Source organism: Cetorhinus maximus, chromosome 17, assembly GCF_964194155.1.
Source record: "Cetorhinus maximus chromosome 17, sCetMax3.hap1.1, whole genome shotgun sequence".
In the NCBI taxonomy this organism is placed as follows: domain Eukaryota; kingdom Metazoa; phylum Chordata; class Chondrichthyes; order Lamniformes; family Cetorhinidae; genus Cetorhinus; species Cetorhinus maximus.
This window is the reverse complement of record NC_135895.1, coordinates 30,714,612-30,734,013: the sequence shown is the minus strand read 5'-3', so window position 1 is coordinate 30,734,013 and position 19,402 is coordinate 30,714,612. Positions and strand designations below refer to the sequence as shown.

The 19,402-nt window shown below is 46.8% G+C and overlaps 1 protein-coding gene across 1 annotated transcript in view; it reads left to right on the top strand.

Annotated features, from left to right (window-relative positions):
- LOC144692828 (fatty-acid amide hydrolase 1-like) overlaps nt 1-19,402 on the top strand; it is a 90,086-nt gene that overhangs the window by 60,762 nt on the left and 9,922 nt on the right. Inside the window, exons 10-14 of the mRNA XM_078561901.1 lie at nt 105-204; nt 7,055-7,098; nt 9,073-9,112; nt 9,535-9,643; nt 12,718-12,863. Of these exons, the coding sequence (XP_078418027.1) occupies nt 105-204; nt 7,055-7,098; nt 9,073-9,112; nt 9,535-9,643; nt 12,718-12,863 (439 nt within the window). The remainder of the gene's footprint in view (nt 1-104; nt 205-7,054; nt 7,099-9,072; nt 9,113-9,534; nt 9,644-12,717; nt 12,864-19,402) is intronic.

The window sequence follows — 19,402 nt, the reverse complement described above, 5'->3', positions numbered from 1 at the left end:
TGAATTTCTCAGTCTCTGAGCTATGATTTATTTTATTTTACAAGTATGTACACAATGTACACAATGAAGGAATTAATTCCATTAAACCTTTTGGAATTTTCTAGTAAAGGAGACGTCATTGATCCGAGTTTGAAGTTTCAGATGTCCTTATGGTCTATGCCTGTAGTAGTGAAAAAGCTCTTGCATTTTCTTCTGAAGCCTTTTGTAAGTATAAAAGTTCTGTCATAAATGGATTTGGGTGAAGGGAACATAAATAAGACATTAGAAATGTATGTGTTGGCAGTCACTGAATCAGGGTGTTTGTGGTCATTATTAAGATTGTAAGATGTGAAGGGAAGTCTATTTTTAAGTACATTGGTTCAATCCTAACCGGTTTTATTCAAGTGAATAAGCTATTTATTTATCTTAGACATGAAAGCTTTCTTTAGTGGAGTCGTGCGACTGATTGACGGGAAAGGGATACTCAAATGACTGTCGTCTTGCCTTTGGGGTTCAACGTTGAAAGGGTTTTCCGGAGCGGCATATCACTTCTGCACTTTGTTCTTGTGTAGCACTGTAGAACTGCCAAAGTGCCATTCCAAGAAAGAAGCCTTGGTTGCATGCGAGAGGCACCTGTTGTCCATTCTCAGGATGGCAGAATGCCTGCTCCCTCACCGACTAGTCTACCAGTGCTCTTATTAGTGCCACACTACCAGCTGGGCCAAGATGCCCTGTCCCATGCTGTGATGCCGTGGCCTGTATCCGTACCTGTAAGATCCAGAGTTGCTCGGGTTTGCGACCATGGTCATTTGAATATCCTCAACTGACTGTAAACACTGGGAATAATAGCTTACATAGTCGAGCACTAGGATATGCAAATGAATACAAGACAGGCACTAAGGGGTTGCACAAGTGTTACTCTTAACTGTGAATAAAAATAAAAAAATGCTGGAAATATTCGGCAGATCAGGCAGAATCTGTGGAGAGAAACAGAGTTAACAATTCAAGTTCAGATGGCCCTTCATCAGAACTGAAGAAAGATAGAAATGTAAACATTTTAAAACATTGGAAGGGAGGGGAAGGCAGAACAAAAGAGAAGTTCTGTGATAGAGTGGAAGGTAGGAGAGATTAAGTGATCAAAGATTTCATGATGGAACACCCAAGGAGAGTGGTAATGGGTATAGTAAAGTAACAAAGGTTGTACACAATAATAATAAAAGAAAATGCAGGAAAAACTCAGCAGGTCTGGCGACATCTGTGGAGAGAGAAACAGGCTGAATCGTCCCATATTTGCATAAAGTATGGTAGTGGAAAGGAAAAAGAAGGTTTTACCTGCCGGCCGCAATGGTGGCTTTTCGCGTCATATCATCCCATTCCCGCCTCATTAATAATGTATTCGTGGGAAACACGCTAGATCGCTGGTGGGCGGGCTCGGATTTGCCCACCCTGCCGTGACATCAGCACTTCCTCGTTCCGGGCGCCACATTTAAAGTGCACCAGAGCACCTGCCTACTTCATGTCTTCAGAACAGGACTGCTCCCGGCGACAGATGGCCGAAAAGCAAAGACATTGGTAGCCCCCAAATTTAGTGATGCCTCTCTGGGGCGCCTGCTGGATGCAGTGGAAGGCCGCCCTGATGCCCTCTACCCCCGCTCAGGCCGCAGGGGGTCCACCAGAGTCACCAATCTGGCCTGGGAGGTGGTGGCAGCAGCGATCAATGCCACTGGAGCACAGAGGAGGTCAGCCATCCAGTGCAGGAAGAGGATGAATGTTCTCATCTGTTCTGCCAGGGTAGGTCAACCACCTCATCACTCTCAACTCACACACTCACAAACCCATCACACATCCACAGGAATCTCACATCTCAAGGGACAACACCACTAACTCTCACACACACCCTCACATCTCCATCAGGCTCATACCTTCCCGAGCTCGCATCCTCATCCTGTCCATGGCTCCGCTCACCACACAAACATTCCACGCAGTGCCATGCGTCCTGCTCACACTCTCTCCATCAGTTTCCATGCAGGAGTAGCTGGCTCACAACAGCAGGGAGAGGTCCCAAACCTGGGGTGGAGTGGCCTGAATTAAGCCCCTCACTCACTTTGACGAGTGTGGCATTGCGCTGACTGGTGAGGACATGAACCATGCCTGCGGCGATGGTGAGGTCGGTGGTGAACGCCCATATGAGGATCCTGCACCACATCATCCCTCTCTCAACGCAACTGTGAGTGCTCTCTCTCCTGCTTTTGACTCTGCTGCCATGCACTAATTATCTCTACTTTGGTTCACAGGGAGCTCTGCCAAGCGACCAACGCCCTCAGCCAGCCAGTCCCTCAGCTTCATCCAGATCCTCACCCCCAGCCAAGAGGACACCTCCTCCATTGAAGAGCAGGGAATAAACAGCCTGGAAGACCCATCACAGCGCTTACCCACACCCTCCACCAGTGCAGAGATGCACACTTTGGTGCGATCTAGAGCAGGCTCGGGTTCACAATCTGCTGGTCACCATATGGGCACGTGTCCGCAGCAGGAGGAGGCAGGTTCAGCCGAGTTCACCGGCACTCAGAGGACTGCTGGGGAAGAGGCATCTGTGAGGTTGGAGTCATGACGAGCCTCTGGATTCAACCTTCCAACTCATCGTGGAGAGTCAGCAGAAGGTGGGGGAACATCACACAGAGCTGTTGGAAGCTGGCAACAGAATGACACGTGAATTGGAGGAGTGCGTTCGCCTGCTCTCTGATGAAGTGGTGCCCATATGTGCACGTATGGAGGTCTCCATGGGGAGGATGGCGGACGCCATGGAGACCCTGGTTCAGCAGAACACGGAGATTCACGCAGACTTACCCTCCATTCTGGTAACCATGGGTGCGTTCCTGCAGTGGCAACGCGAGAGGGAAACGAGGCACCTCGATGTGCATCCAGGTGCTTCTTCCCCTCAAGGAGTCAGGCTGGGGGCCTCGGGCACCCGAAGGGATGAAGAGCGGCAGCTGTACATCCCATGGGTCATCCACTCAGGAATCTCAGAGGCTGTCTGCTCCCTCCAAGTTCCTTTTGCCTGCGACCCCCTCAAACTCATCCTCTGTCACCGCAGAGTGAGCAGCTGGCTGACAGGAGGACAGCCAAAGCAAGCCAGGGCTCTAAAGGTCGCCAAAGTCATAAGAGGCAACAGGGCCAACCATTGCACATGGCTGTCTCCACCCCTGCTGCGGATGGAGTGTTAGGTCTAGAAAAGTTAAGAAATTCTGATCACAAGTAGTTGCATGGGTGAACACATCTTGTCACTTTATAATCTGAAAATATATTAATTTTCACTGCATAACGTGTAATGTTGTCTTTCAGCTTCATTTACAGGCTTCGCGAGTCCTCCCACTGCATCCTCCTGCCGAACTAGCACTTCAGCCTCATGCAGCCAGACCACGAGCGATTCTGGAAGGAGAACTGTGTATGTGGCAGGGCCTTTCGGAGCCTCATGCAAGCTCTCTCCCACACACGTGGAGCCTTCATCCATCACACTCATCTCAATGTCCCGAGCATTTTGAATGCTGCCTGCTGGGGTTCGCTTTCAGTTGTCCATCTGAGCTGACCTGCATCTCCGCCCAGTCACTGATCGCACTAAAGATGCAGCAGCATCTATGCCCGTCTACCACGAGGCTCTGCTCGCTTTTGATTTCGACAGCCATGATAGTCGTTAAGTTTTTGATTAGCTCCTCTGTCTTTTCCCCTCCCCCAGTCATTTCTTCCGCCTTCAATGTCGACTGCCCTGGCATCACCTTCAACCTCCCCACTGCCACCTAGCAACCCAAACTCTTTTCTTTCCAGGATGTCGAGGTAAACATGCACATTCCCTACCTTCCTGAGAATCCCACCCCTATCCACATTGAACTCCCCAACCTCCTCCTTCCCACCCCCATGATCTGTGTCTGCCTCCGAGTCCCCGCCAACCACCCTCATTGTCCCTTCTACAGCTACCGACGCACCCTCACTCTCCCACCCTTCCGGCCCCCTCTGCCCCTCTCATACTCACCATTCCCTCCTACCATGCCCACCCTCAGTTCGCTCCTCAGGAGGCAGTCATTGACTCCACAGACCCCTCCCTTGCACATTCACCTGGACATCCCTCCCCACCTTACTCCCTCCTCCATCCTTATTCCCTCCTCTCTCTGGACTCCTTCTCACCTCCGAGTTCCTTCCTCTCCCCAGACAGCTTCCTCCCCCTGGATTGCTTCCCCCACTCCGAACTCCTTTCTCCCCCTGGACACCTTCATCCCCCTGGACTCCTTCCCCCTCCGAACTCCATCCTCCCTCCAAACTCCTTCTTCCTTCTGGACACCTTCCTCCCCCTGGACTACTTTCCCCCTCCGAACTTCTCTTATGCCTAACTCCCCACTTGGCGCATTCTCCCCATTACACCCTCCTCCCCTGTACTCCGTCCTCCCCCTTCTCAACCTCACCCCCTGACACCTTTGTTCCCCCCCTTCCAACCTCACCCCCCTTGACATCTTCATCTTTCCCCTCTCAACTTCACTCCTGCTCCCAACACCTTTGTCCACCCCCTCCTAACCTCAACTGCCCCCCACTCCCCACCTCACCCGGTACACCTTCCTCTCCTAGACAAACCTAGACCTTCCTCTTCACCCTCCTCACCGATCATCCGTAGCAGCCAATGGCCAAGACCGTGATGTTCTGAAGCAGACCCCAGGCATCAAAGGAGGCCACCCACCTTTGGTGAGCTGCTTCGTGGTGGAGCCATGTCCATGAGAATCCACCCAGCATGTGATGCACGTGTTCCTCTGGGATCCGATAGCTGTAGGGCTCCAGCATCTTCTGCTCCTCGGATGTCCACGACCTGAGCAAGGCCCTAACGATAAGTTCCGACTTCTGCATGTCACACTTGTCCAGACATGTTATGAACTAGCGTGTTTTCCTGCCAGTGTAACGGTAAATCTGGCGTGGGGGGGGGGGACGATTCTGGTCTGGCCTTACTTTGCATCTCATTAGTGGGAGGGAAATGGGTTCACCCTGGCCTCCAGCAGGATTGGCGTTCTGCCACGGCAGACACCATCGGACGATCCTGCTGTGCTTTCACACTGGCGTGAAATCAATTTTTGGCCTTCTCGCCATATTGTTCCCCCCCAGCCTGCCATGACGCTCGACGCCAGTGGGACTGGAAAATTCCGGTCAGAGTTAACGTTTCGAGTCCATATGACTCTTCTTTGATGCTGCCAGACCTGCTGAGTTTTTCCAGCATTTTCTGTTTTATATCCCCTAGCCTATGTTTGGTCTCCCCAATGTAGAGGAGACCACATCATGAACAGCCAATTGAAAGAAGTACACGTAAATTGTTGTTTGACTTGGAAGGACAGTTTGGTGCCTTGGATGGTAAGAAGGGAGGAGGTGAAAGGACAAGTGTTGCATCTCCTGAGTTTGCATGGAAAGGCGCTAAAGGGAAGGGAGGCTTTTGTATTAGTGATTCTTAATTGTGAACTATTATACACGGATTAAATTGAGTTGTGGGACTATATTTTCTACATTTAGTGTTGATAATATTTGTAGTGAAGTGAACGAAAGACCCATAACTATTGGACTGAAAGATAGCTGGTAGTGAGGAAGGTGATGAAAAGAATTGTGGGACTGTTGCTATTTTGGAATGGGAACTTTGCTTCTGTGAAATGCTCTGTATGAGTTGCTATCTAAGAGCTCTGGCAGTTAGGGGCATGGGTGTTGATGCTACTCATGCTCTTCCTTCTCTTCGTGTTACTCCTGCACCTACTCTTCTTCCTTCCTTCACTTCTTACTGACCAGTTGGGGGAAGGGCTGATCGCTCTTGATGTCAAAGTTGTGCAGCATGCAGCACACCACTATAAATTGATAAACACAGTCAGAGCTTCAATCAGACAGCAGTCTCCTCTGACTCCTTTCAACGAGGGACAAATAACTTATCAACTTCAAATTCTATTTTTTTCAGAACCAGTCCCTTTTCTATGGTTATCGCTAACAATTCTCACCCAATATACCTGCATCATCATTTGCACCATTAATTGGCACAAATATTTATTAACTAGATTTTCCTCTTCATGTTTTCTTTTTTAGATTTGTTCTTCAGGTGTTGGCAATAGCACTATTTACTTGACCACCATTAGATGCACTGAGAGCATTAAGAGATGCCACATAGTGTGAAACTGAAATCACAAATAAGCCAGAAGTAGGGCTGGTAGGTTTTCTTCTTGGGTGACACTAATGGGTCAGTTGAGTTTTTATGGCAATCCAGCAATTTCCTCATTTACACATTTATTGGTTTCAATTTTACAACAATAAGATTTGAACTCACAACCCCTGGGTTAGCTAGTCAAAGCTACAATACCCTATACTACCCTTTCTTTAGCTGTAATTAGTTTACTTACTATTACTATTTTTACTTGTTATTTTCTTTTTGCTTTTGGCTAGCCAATTTTCAACTTACATTTTAGTTTATTATAGAAATTAATCATATAGGAGTACAAATTTATTTGTCTGACTTCATCTTCAATGACCTTAGTAAGAAGAGGTTAAATAACTCATTCAATCTTGTGTGGCATCAAGAGGGTGGCAGTGGTTAGGTTTGTATAACTGTTAATACTTGCTCAAAAATTCCTCAGTATTTGAAAGTTGAGGCACCCTCCCTAAGTCCTTACTACAGCCTGTGCGGCTGCTTTCACTCTGCCTACTGACCTTGTCCTGATTCGTGGGCACATGGAGTTCCTGCTCCAGCCTGCTCTCTTCTATGCTTCTTACTTTCTAAGGGCCTCAACAGCTCACAAGACTTCCAGAGAGTCCCCAGTGTAAGGCCTGGACTCAACATATCTACAATTCTGGCTTAATTTCAGGTCCTTTATAATTGAATGTTAAAGGCATACCCTTAATTTTCTCCACGAAATACAGTAGATACTGAGGTAGATTATGAGATACCAATATTTTGACTTCAGTTTTAATGTAAGATGTGACTGAATGAGAATGGTAATGACCACATCTGCACCTTCTCTGTAATGGTGGTGATATTCATGATACAGCCGTGTCCTTCTTTGATATTTCATAGAGTCCTAGAATCGCTGCTGGTTTCAAGGCATTGACTGGAATAAGGTGAGTTGTGAATTATGAAAAAGGATGAAAAGATGTGTTTTTGAATATTTTCATAGAGATTTTGGTGATCTCTTTCATAGCTAAAGCTGATCCTTTATTAAGCACATTGCAGAAGAAGTTTGAGACAGTAACGTTCTCTGAAGAACAAGTTATGTACACAAATGGTCCAATTTTCAAAAAGTTTAAAAAATATATCTAGAAACAATATTTTGATACTGTACCACAGATTGGAGACATAGGGCGGGTTTGTCCGCTCTGTTTGCTGTGGCCGTCGTAGGGGGTGGGAGCAGAAAATATTGGGAGATCACAAAAATCAGTTTTACGTCGTCGTAAAACCAGATTGAGATCGTCTGCTCCGTCATTCAATGGCAGGCTGTGTTTCCCCCCTCTGCACATCGGGAACCTAATTTCAATGCTTCTGCATCTCATTATAAGCCCTGCTCACCAGAATCACCTCCCGTGCCCCCACACTGGATCATCTGGGCACATTGGTGTGATTGCACGCCAACGTGCGTCACAACTGTACATAAGCAAAGAGCACATGGTGAGCTTACCTTTGCTTGGGACTTCGAGGTTTGTTTGCCTACTTTGCTCTGGGCAGTGCTCGTAGTCATCAGCACCAGGCTTTGCAGACAGCACCACATCAATTTTAGGGGGGCCCACAGGCAGGTGTCTACCAACCAGACTAGCCATAAGGAGGGTGTGACTTTTCAACGGCTTCAGTGATAGGGCTTGCTTGGGGAAGGGGGAGAAGTGGCCTCAGGCAAGGGAAGAGGCTGCAAGGCGAGGGCAACTTGGGAAGGGGGTATCCCATGGTGTATGTGCGGGGGCACATGTTGATCTGTGGCCTCAAGTTGGTGAGGCCGGAGGAGATGTCTCCAGAGGAGATGAGGCCAGATGGAGAAATGAGGTTGTGTGAGAGTGAGCAAGCGGTGATGTCCCTTAAGCTGGCAGTGAGTGACATGTCAGTGAATGTCAGTGATGGGCTTGCGAGTGTGTGAGTTTAGAGTGATGAAATGGTTGCCTTACCCCGGTGGCATGGATGAGATCATTCATCCCCTTTCTGTACTGGCTGGCCAACCTATTTTGTGCAGCGTTGGATCTCTTGCGGCCAAAGCAGGGTAGAGGACATCCCTGGGGGCTTCCAAAAGGCACTCCAGTGATGAGTCACTGAACTCTTCTTGGCTTTCAGAGCCATGTCTTCATTGGAGCAGTCCTGGGCTATGAGCATTGAGAACTGTGTGCGGCTGCAATTTAGACATAGCACCCGGAGTGAGAAAATGGTAAGGTAATGGCGTGGCGGGTGATTCAGTGGCTGCTCATCAGCAAGATGGTGTGTTTCCTCATATTTGCATAATTAATGAGGTAGGAAGCAGATGATACAGCGTAAAAACCAACCATTGCTGTCGGCAGGTAAAACGTCATTTTTCACACCTGCTACCACACTTCGTGCAAATCTGGGATGATTCACCTATAAGTTTCTGTTAAGAGTTTCTTTAATTAATATTTATTGAATTTTAGGCATTACCATCTAGGGGAGGTCTCTCTATCTCTGTAACCTTTGCCAGCCCTCCAGCACATTGAAAACTCTGCATTCCTCCAATTGTGACCACTAGTGCATCATCTTCTTTCTGTTCCCCATTGGTGGCTGTGTCTTCAGCTGCCTAACTCATAACATACTTTCACATATCTTCACAAGAAAACCCTGTTATGGTCAGACTTGGAGTGGTGCAATAGGGGAGTCAATTTTACCCCTCCTCACAAGGCCATAACAGTAAATTAAGATGGCAGAGGTTGGGAACACAAAAGGAATATGACCAGACAACCCTCCCATTCCCAGCACCTTAGCTCTTCCACCCATAGCATTCCTGCTTGGGGGTGGGGGGTGGGGTGTTAAAATCAGGGCATTATATTTTGATTCAGAAAACCTGTTTCTATCTGACCTTTAGTGTCCTTATTTTCATGTTTTCCTAGATCAGTTAAGGAACTGTGGAAGCACCATATTGCTGCAATGGTAAGATCAAATGTTGCTGTCAGCATCAGTAAGATCCATTTGATTCTTAAATAAACTACAATAATATTTTAATGTTACATTTCTCAGATTTAGTAGAATCTACTTCAAGTAAACTTGAATCCAATGAAACTCAGCCAACAATAGGCATATTGCAATCACTCAGATTATTTATAATGCAAGTGAGTTTTCATTGTTCTCAAGATAGCAACCTGGCAGCATAGTTCCTGGTTTTTAAAATACAGAATTAACACTGAACCTAAAGCATAAGGATGCAGCCAAAAATATATAGAATAGTGAGTTTATCAGAAGTCCACAGAGCCAAGGCAATTCAGTTCCCAAACAGTTGCCTCTTACTTCTTGAGCAGCTAATTTCAGAATAAACTGCCACTGATAATGAGTCCAAGTTCTTGTATTTTGTGTAGACCTACCGTGAAGAGTACCTGAAGGCATGGAGAAAGCACAACATTGAAGTCCTACTCTGCCCATCAATCGGTCCTGCTTTTACTATTGGATGTGCTGGAAAACTGTCAGGTAGGTAACAATTCAGGACTATCTCCTTCATAGGCAACTACAAAGTTATACAAGAGAAAGAACAATAATTTCACATTCACCATTGTATTAATTCACACAGGGAGAAATCAGATGGGTCACACCCTTTAGTAATGGATGGTCATTCGTGCATTTATGATGTGGGTACAATTCTGAATTTGTTTTTTCATCACCACATGTATGAGCTAACAATGAATGATAGTCCACAAAAGAAACATTTATAATGCTCCCCAATTAGATGTAGAGAATCATTCCTATTTCTGTTTGAGTGTAAATGGGAAAAGTCATTGATGATACAATGATACATTAAAGATTCAGAATTACACAAATATATGATTCCAGAACATGTAGTTTATTAGCATGTTTATTTTAGAAAAATAATACAATTGATAATGTACAATATTTTAGACATTACAACATCCTGTGTATGTACCATATGGTGCAGTTGCTGAGATGGGATTCTATGGAGCTGAATATATTCTAAGGGGTCCACAGATTCATTAGATTTCTATGTACAGTTAACCCTTCACAAGCCCAGTGTCTTGAGAGCATTCTATTTTTATTCTGTATCTTCCTCTTTTGTGACCAGCCAACACAATAATTTCTATTGCTATATATCATTAAAATGTTTTCCGCAGCTTTTCTCTTAAGGGTATCTGACAATGCTTTTTGCCAGTCAGCCCCTGCGTATTTCTCATCTACATGCTTCCCCATCCAAAAAAGTAGCGTCAGTTTCCACAATTCCTGACAATATCCAGCTCTACCTCACCAACACCTCTCCTGACCCCTCCATGTACTCTAAAGTTTCATACTGCTTATCTGACAACCAGTATTGGATGAGCAGAAAGTTCCTCCAACTAAATGTTGAGTAGACAAAATCCAATTTCTTCAACTCCTGCCACAAATTCTTTTCCTCAGCCGCTGACTCTATCCCTCTCCCTAGAAACTGTTTGAGGCTGATCCAGACTGATCAATGATTTAGAATTGTATTTGACCCCGAGATGAACTTCCAACTACATATCTGCACCATCACTAAGACCGCCTCTTTCCACTTCTATAGATTGCCAGACTTCATCCATGCCTCAATTGACCTGCTCCCGAAACCCTCATCCAAGATTTTGTTACCTCTAGACTTGACTATTCCAACACACTCCTAGCTGGCCTCTCATCTTAAACTCTACTGCCCAAGTCCTCACTCACACCAAGTCCTCTCGTTGCCCGTATGCTTGCTGAACTGCATTGGCTCCCAGTTAAGCTATGACTTGATTTTAAAATTCTCATCTTTTTTTTCAAATTCCTCAATGGCCTTGCCCCTCCCTAGCTCTGTAACCTCCTTCAAGTCTACAACCCTCTATGCTCTTCCAGTTCTGGCCTCTTGCACATCCCCAGTTTTAATCACTCCACCATTGCCTATGTCCTATGCTTTGGAATTTGCTCCCTAAACTTCTCAACCTCTTTACCTCTCTTTTCTCATTTAAGACACTTCTTCAACACTACTTCTTTAACTAAGCTTTTGGTCATCTTTCCAAACATCTCCTTACATGTTTTACAGTTAGGGACTAGTAATTTTTTGTTTCAAGGACACAAAATTGGAAATCCCAGTTACCCACTAAGAAAATAAAGCCACAAGATTTTGCAGTTTTAAACAAACAAAATGAACTTTACTGTACAAGGTCAGCAAAGTAAAATAATGTACAATATCAATCTTATATTCTAAGATTCAGAATTAACATGACTTAAATATGAATTAATAGACAAACTATGGTCAAACACACCACACTGCACATTAAAATAGCAGATGTAACCTAAGCAGATCCTACAGATTTCTCAGCAACTCACCCAGGTATCAGTGATCACTGTGAGTCACAATATCTCATTAAAACTCTGTCACCCTCATGAGGAATTTCAACTCTTCACTTTCAAAGTTCTAGGCTCTGAATTCCCTCAAAAGCTGCTCCAACTAAGATTTCCTCAAAGACTGCTCACCTCTCGATTGTTCAATCTCTTCACCTGAGACTGTATTCCATGGGATTCACAAAGCTGCACTCACGCCTTTAATTACTGGCCCACTTCCAACTCTTTTGCAAACCACTAGCTCCACTAAGTTGGCACCGCTCCTGGGTTTCTCTGAACCCCAGTCTCCCAGCTGCACCAATCTATAAAATAGCTTCCTGGGCTTCTCTGAGCCCTAACTGCCTGAAGCCTGCTAACAGCTCCCAGGGCTTCTCAGTGAGCTGAAAACTACATGAGGTTCAAACTTCAACCAACCCCCCCTCTCCCAGCAAACACAGATAAAATGAATCAAGAGAACCTTTTTAAGCTCCACCCATCCCCATGATGACATAACCTTTCAGGATTCACTGAAGGCATTTAAGCTAATTTATCTCTAACTGCCAAAACAAAAAAACTCTCAGGACTGCACTTCTTTGCAAGTAGTGTAGACACCATGTCTCCAGTTCTCCAGCAAAGTAAGCCCACCTGCTGTTTTATGGCTCCATCTTTTCAATTCTGACTCTATCAAACAAACTTGGGTAACCTTCTGAACTGCCATTCTCTTTTAGGGTTCTGGAAATCTCAAAAGCCCAGTATTTTAGTTACCTTTCCTTCACAGCAACAATCTTCCCAGAAATAAACATTATCTCTAGCATATCAACATGAGCCACGAGATAGATATTCGTTACACATGATTCAGTATCAAATCTTGCTTATAAAGCTCTCAAGAAGCATGTTGGAGCATTTTACTATGTTAAAGATGCCACATGACTACAAGTTGTTATTGTCGATAGACCATACCCTATGTAGAGAGCTTTGTTTTTTATGATGACTGAATACGTCAGATTCTGTTTTTAATGTATCAATTCTTAGCTATGTTTTAGGAATTGCATTCTGTGATTCTATCCATTTTTTCTTGAAAACTGCAAATCAATGGCCTTGCTCATAGATATCATCCAACATTACAGAGAATAAAGCACCATATTTTTTATTATACAGAGGATATAAGAAAGACAGAAAAATAAAATTACAAAAAAATTATTTCAAAATACTTTTCCCAACAGCTACATCTAGCTACACAATTATTTTCAATTTGTTAAATTTTCCTGCGGGTGTTGTGCCAGTTACCAAGGTAACGAAGGAAGATGAGGAAGAGCTGATGAATTATAAGGGATACATGAATGATTCCTGGGACAAAACATTCAAGAAGGTCAGTGTGAGATAAATAAGGCCATTTTGTTTACGTTGCTTTATTGTATGGTTTCTGTTCTTTCTGTCATAGTACAGGTGGGATTTAAAAGCATCTGCCATTTGACTATGCCATTGCCCACACCAGAAACATTCAGAGTTGGGCAGACTGTGCAAATCTCGCCTGCTGCAATGCCACAGGTGCCCTGGGGTGGACTGTCTATTGCTGAGGCAAGAACTTGCTCTGACTGAAAGCCATTGTGAGGGAGGTAAGAACAGAGAGAGGAAACTAGCAACACAGTTTTGATGTAGCAGCAGGATATTAACATACTGCTGCTTACAGGGATTGTGGCATCACTGAAAGAAGAAGCACACCTGACAGCAGCAGCCATGACAGAAAGAATGAAAATGAGAACATTGAACTTCAAATGGATATTTTGCTGGGAGAGTTTTGAATCAGCAATGAAGGACTCTGAGGCTCAGATTTGGAAACCTCTGCAACAGGAGACCAAGAAAATGTAGAAGATCGCACTGACACTCAGTGTCTCATTGGACTACACCCCAGGTGAGAATTTTTCCTATGGTGAGCGGGCTGGGCGGGAGCCGGCGCGGAGCCGATCACTGCCCGCGATCGGCTGTGCGCCACCATTTTATGTGGGTGGGCCAATTAAGGCCCACCCAGCATAATACACGACTCTGGCATCAGTGAGAAAGGGTGAGCGGGGGCTCAATGTCTACCAGGTTCAAAAGCGGCCACGGCAGCCATGCGAAGACTGCCATTGACTCGGAGGGCCACAGTCATGCTGGGATGTACTTGTCCTCCACCTCACTAAAAATGCCTAGGAGGAGGAGGTGGCATCCAGGGTCAGCTCCCATGAAGTGGTGAGGCGCACATGTGTGCAGTGCGGTAAGCACTTCAATAATGTCCTGCAATCGGGAAGGGTGAGTACCATGTTGGCATGGGTCATTTAGCACAGCAGTTAGGAGCCCCCCCACCCGGATCTCAGAGTTCTTAGAGTGTGAGTGGAAAATGACAATGAGGCAGCATCTGGGCAAGGGGTTGAGCCCTGGCTGCTTGGAATGAGTGCCTTGTGGCTCCAGGGTCACGAATCAGCTGAGCCCTGCGAAGTATTCCTCATATGGGGTTAGCCAGGCTGCAATGGCAATGCAGGTACAGAGTGGACTAATCAATACTCCTCTCTCCTTTCAGGAGAAGACATCCCACACAATGCCGAAAGGTTGCAGAATGGCACAGGAGCGCCCCACCTTCTAATCTTGTCCAGATATGAGCAGGAGGCACTGCAGCTGGAGAGGCACCAAGCGCCTAGGTCATCCGGCTGCGGTGAGGTTGGGGTGCCACAGGGAGGTAAGAGTGCAGTGCACTGAGGTCAGAATGTCTGTCTTAGCAACCATTCCACTGTTGTCTCTATATTGCTGTGAACCTCGAACATGGAATCCCCATTGATAATGGAGAGACGAGGGCACCCTGATCTGGGTGCCAGGCATACACAGTGTATTGACTTCAACTAATGACATGTCCTTGTTCTTCCTTTCAGGCTCACCAGACGCCCATTGGGGTCAGGAGCCTGAAGGCCTACTGCTCACCCCAGAGGACACAGATGATATAAATGCACCAGCATCACACGCTCACAGCCAGGCAGGCACCAATGCAGATACCAGCACCTCAGTGGGCATTAGATCGGCGGAAATTATTTCAGTGCACAGCGGTGAGGGCACTTCACACTCGCTTGAGGTACAAGCGGAGGCAGAGAGTGCCTAGGGCGCCGGCAGTCAGAGGACTGCTTGGGACCAGGAATATGCTCAGTCGGTGAATGATGTTGATCCTCTGGAGTCGTCCCTGAGGCAGCAGATACTGGAAGTCCAGGAGGGTGTGCAGAAGGATCTGGCGGAGATACATGAGGGAATGGGTGCCATGGTCTCCGTGATGGAGGAGTCCATGCGGAGCATGAGCAATGCAATGACCCTCATGGCCGAGCGCACTGCCTCCTCCATGGAGATTGTGGCAACTCTCATGGAGAGGCTCCCCCAGGAGCAGAATCAGAGATTCCTGGGGATGCGCTTGGACCTACAAGCCCTCACACCGGTAATGACCTCAGGTGGTCACTGTCAGTGTGAGAGATGGATTGGGCACCCAGTATCCCAGTTAGGTGCCCATCCATCAATGGTGAGCAGGGAGGTCCAAAGCGACTTCACGTTGGTGCACGAGCTGCTTGTTGTCTCTGTGGGCTCCTCTCAGGGTGCTCCAGATGAGGCCAGCAGCTCCTCTGCCTCTTTGCCAGTGACCGTGGCATCCAATGAGGCTGTGACGACTGGGGAAATGCCAGCTGTGGCACAGGCCACTCCCTCCCAGGCGGGGTCAGCACAGACTCCATGGGCCAGAGGATGCCTGCCAAGGTCAACAGGACAGCAGAGTGAGCAGGCTGTCTCCAATGCCGGTGCTGGGGTGGGGGGCATCTAGGCATAGCACCTGCAAATGCAAACTTAAAGCACTTTCAGCACCACACGGGCTTATCACTGGTGATATTTTTTTTCCCTCGCTTTTAAGTTCGTTATGAGTTGGTGTGATGGAGAATACCTTTCCATTTAATTTGTTTTATGTATGCCAGGCACCACACCAGTAAAGGTGTTTGTTCTCAACAAGCCTCTGGGTGCTTCATTAGTTCTGCAGGTGAAGGGGAATCCATGATGTTATGAGTGACTGTTTGTCATTGAGCTTTATTGAAATGGCACATAGTGCATGTTGCTGACCAGGCAAATGTTGCTCTCAGGTATCAAGTATGGAGCCTGCAGCCCTGGCATGTGGTGGTGGTGGTTCATCTTTGGTAGGTTAGCTGAAGGAGCGTTGGATCAAAGCCTCCCGGGTGTCCCTGCCTCCCTGGAGGTTGCCCATGTCAGCGTCTATCCCCTCAGCATTCTCCTGAGTGTGCTCGTCCTCAGACTCACTACTGGGCTCATCGTCTTCTGCCAGAGCATCTTCTTCCTCCACTACGTCCTCCCTTTCCAGTGCCAGATTATGGAGAGCACAGCATGCAGCCACTATCAGTGACTCACGATCTGGGGGGTATTGCAGTGCACCCCCTGAACGGTCCAGGCATTGGAAGCGCATCTTGAGAAGACTGATGGTTCTCTCTACCACCGCCCTTGTGGAGGCGTGGCTCCTATTGTACCGCTGCTCAGTCTCTGTTCTTGGATGGCGGAGAGGCGTCATGAGCCACCTTTTGAAGGGATAGCCCTTGTCACCCAGCAGCCATCCATCCAGTCAGGGTGGAGCACTGAAGAGCCTCGGCACCTGGGAGTGTCTCAGGATGTAAGTGTCATGGAGCTGCCTGGTTACCTTGCACAGACTTGCAGAATCTGCACCCGATGGTCACACACTATCTGCATGTTTATGGAGTGGAATCGCTTCCTGTTGATGAAGGCACCCAGCTCACCCGCTGGCGCCATGGTGGCCACATATGTGCAGTCGATTGCACCCTGGATGCGGGGGAACCCAGCAATCGCTGCAAAGCCTCTGGCTCGCTCTGTCTGGCTGGCCTTGTCTGTGCGGTAGTGAATAAAAGTCAATGCACGCCTGAACAGAGCATCTGTCACCAGCTTGACAACTGTGGACAGCTGATTGGGAGACTCCACAAAGGTCACCCATCAACCCCTGGAAGGAACCGGAGGCATAGAAGTTGAGGGCTGCTATGCCTTCAGCGCCACTGGCATGGGGTGTCCACACACACAGTTGGAGCTGATCTTAGGGCCGATCATCTGAGAGGTAGAGCTCACAGTCTCCCTTGAGAGGCAGAGCCTCCTTCGGCATTGCACACAGACATATTGAGGTAGCTGCATCACCACCTGTAAACCCTGGCAGCAGGATAGTGGCGTCTTCTGCAGCCCCTTCCGCCTTGGACTTCTTGTTGTCCCTGTGCCCCTTGTGCTTGCGCCTGTCTCCCACAGGTCGCTCCCTGGAGGCTGAATAGGGACGCCTGGCCTCCTACCCCATCTGGCCCTCTCTTCCTCCTCAGAGGAGGTGCCTCCAGCGGAGACCACAATCCCCATTCCCAGGGTAAGGGAAGGCTGTCTGATACCTGGAAGGCCCTAAGTGTTATGACTCCTCCGGAGTCCTGAACTGAAGCTTGTTATTTCCGTCAAAGCAGCTCTGAAGCGAAATGAAGTTGTTCTGTTCACACAAGCAAGCAGCAGTAAGTTATAATCTAAAGTACAAACAACTCGCATTAGTGAGCCCACTCACCCCTCTTATCCTGCCATGGATGAGGTTTTTGAAAATGTGGCCTACCCGCCTGCCCGTTGTGCCCGTGTGACACCCTGAAAATCGCACAGGCTGTGTAAAATCAAAGACAATTGGTGCCTCAAGGGCCTTAACCGGCCCGTTAATTAATGACAGCCGCGCCTCCATCCTCATAGCGCCCACTTACTGTAATATTGCGATGGTGCACAGTGACATCAGGAGCATGCCTGATGTCATCGCACGTCATGTTACGTCCCGGCGCGTTGGGCCCTCCCCCGCATGCCAAGTGTAAAATTCTGCCCTTACCCTGTCTAAACTGCAAGAAAGAAAGAACTTAGCCTGCTTACACAGCACTTTCCAGTTACTGCTAATTACAGACTAGATTAGATTTTACAAACCAAATTTAAGAACAAAATCAACACTTAAAACTCCCCTCTCACCAAACTCCAAGTCTTCACTCAGTTAGCTCAGCTGCACTCTGTTTGTCCAACAACAAAATAATGTATGGTGGCAACTGATAAAAAAGATAGTGATTGAAAAATCTCTATCTCTATCAGACAGCTTCAAGGAAGTTGCAGGGTTTAATCAGGCCAAAGTATGGCCAAAGTGGTATATGAGATTCACTCGATTTCACACCATATCAGGTCTCGCAATGAAGCCAGATTGTGAGCAAGTCAGGAAACCTCTGTACGCAATGGGCAACAGTGTAGATAACATTATATTTACCCTGGGGATTGATGAGGGAAAAGTCACATTTGCCAAAGTCGTTGATGCATTGAAGAAATGTTTCAATCTCAGCCAGAACACCATCGTGGAATATGCGAAGTTCAATAAACATACCCAGAGACATGGAGAATACATCATCGCATTTATTAATGATTTGTGCTGAGGAGCAGAAGACTGTGAGTATGGTAATCTGAAAGAGGAACTAATTCACAACAGAATAGTTGTTGGAGCAATGGATGATGCATTAACAGATAATTTGCAGTCCCAAGAAGTCTTGACACTGGTGAAGGTGGTTCAATTAAGTAGGCAAGCCGAGATCAGGAGGCAGAGCTGGTCAAGAGAGAGGGGGACAGCTCGAATCCCAAAGTAACAGATACAGTTGAATTTGTCAGACAAAATAAAGGGAAAATAAAGAGGAGAAACATGTGACATGAAAAGCAATTAATGCGGCAGCCCAGACTAGTTGTTGCTGACGTGTAAGAGAAAGGTACAGGCATGGGAATTGTCCCACCAAAGATGCACAACGCCTTTGGTGCAAAAAGATGGGGCATTTTCAGGCTGTATGTTGCTGTAGAGAAACAGGGAGAACACTCAAAAAGAAAAAGTTTTAAAAGGAAACAGAGTCTATGAAGTTGAAGATTCACAAGACATTGAGATACCCTTCTTAGGAGAGTTTAAAGAAGTGGAATCTATTGGAGTACAGAGATCCTGGTAGAAGGTCAAAGGTCACACTTTAAATTAGATACTTTTTTTATTATTCATTCATGGGTTGTAGGTGTCACTGGCTAGGCCAGCATTTATTGCCCATCCCCAGTTGATCTTGAGAAGTTGGTGGTGAGCTGTCTTCTTGAAGCACTGCAGTCCATGTGATCTAGGTACACCACAGTGCTGTTAGGGAGGGAGCTTCAGGATTTTGACCCAGCGACAGTGAAGGAACAGCGATATATTTCCAAGTCAGGATGGTGCATGGCTTGGAAGGTAACTTCCAGGTGGTGGTGTTCCCATTTGTCTGCTGCCCTTGTCCTTCTTGATGGTAGTGGTCATGGGTTTGGAAGGTGTTGTCTAAGGTGCCTTGGTGAGTTCCTGCAGTGCATCTTGTAGAAGGTTCACACTGCTGCCATTATGTGTTGGTGGTGGAGGGAGTGAATGTTTGTGGATGCGGTGCCAATCAAGCGGGCTGCTTTGTACTGGATGGTGTCAAGCTTCTTGAGTGTTGTTGGAGCTGCACTCATCTAGGCAAGTGGAGAGTATTCCATCACACTCCTGACTTGTACATTGTAGATGGTGGACAGGCTTTGGGGTATCAGGAGGTGAGTTATTTGCTGCAGGATTCCTAGCTTCGGTCCCGCTCTTGTAGCCACAGTATTTTTATGGCTAGTCTATTTCAGTTTCTGGTCAATGGTAACCCCCAGGGTGTTAATAGTGGGGGATTCAGCGATGAAGCTCTTTCTTTATCCTTCTCCCTTCCTGAAATTCCTGTTTCAGCTTCCTTTCTTTCTCCTGCCTTTCCGTTTGCTCCCTTTGAAATGCTCTTTCTCTTTCCTTTTCTTTGTCCTTTGGCTCTATCCTTTTCAATTCTA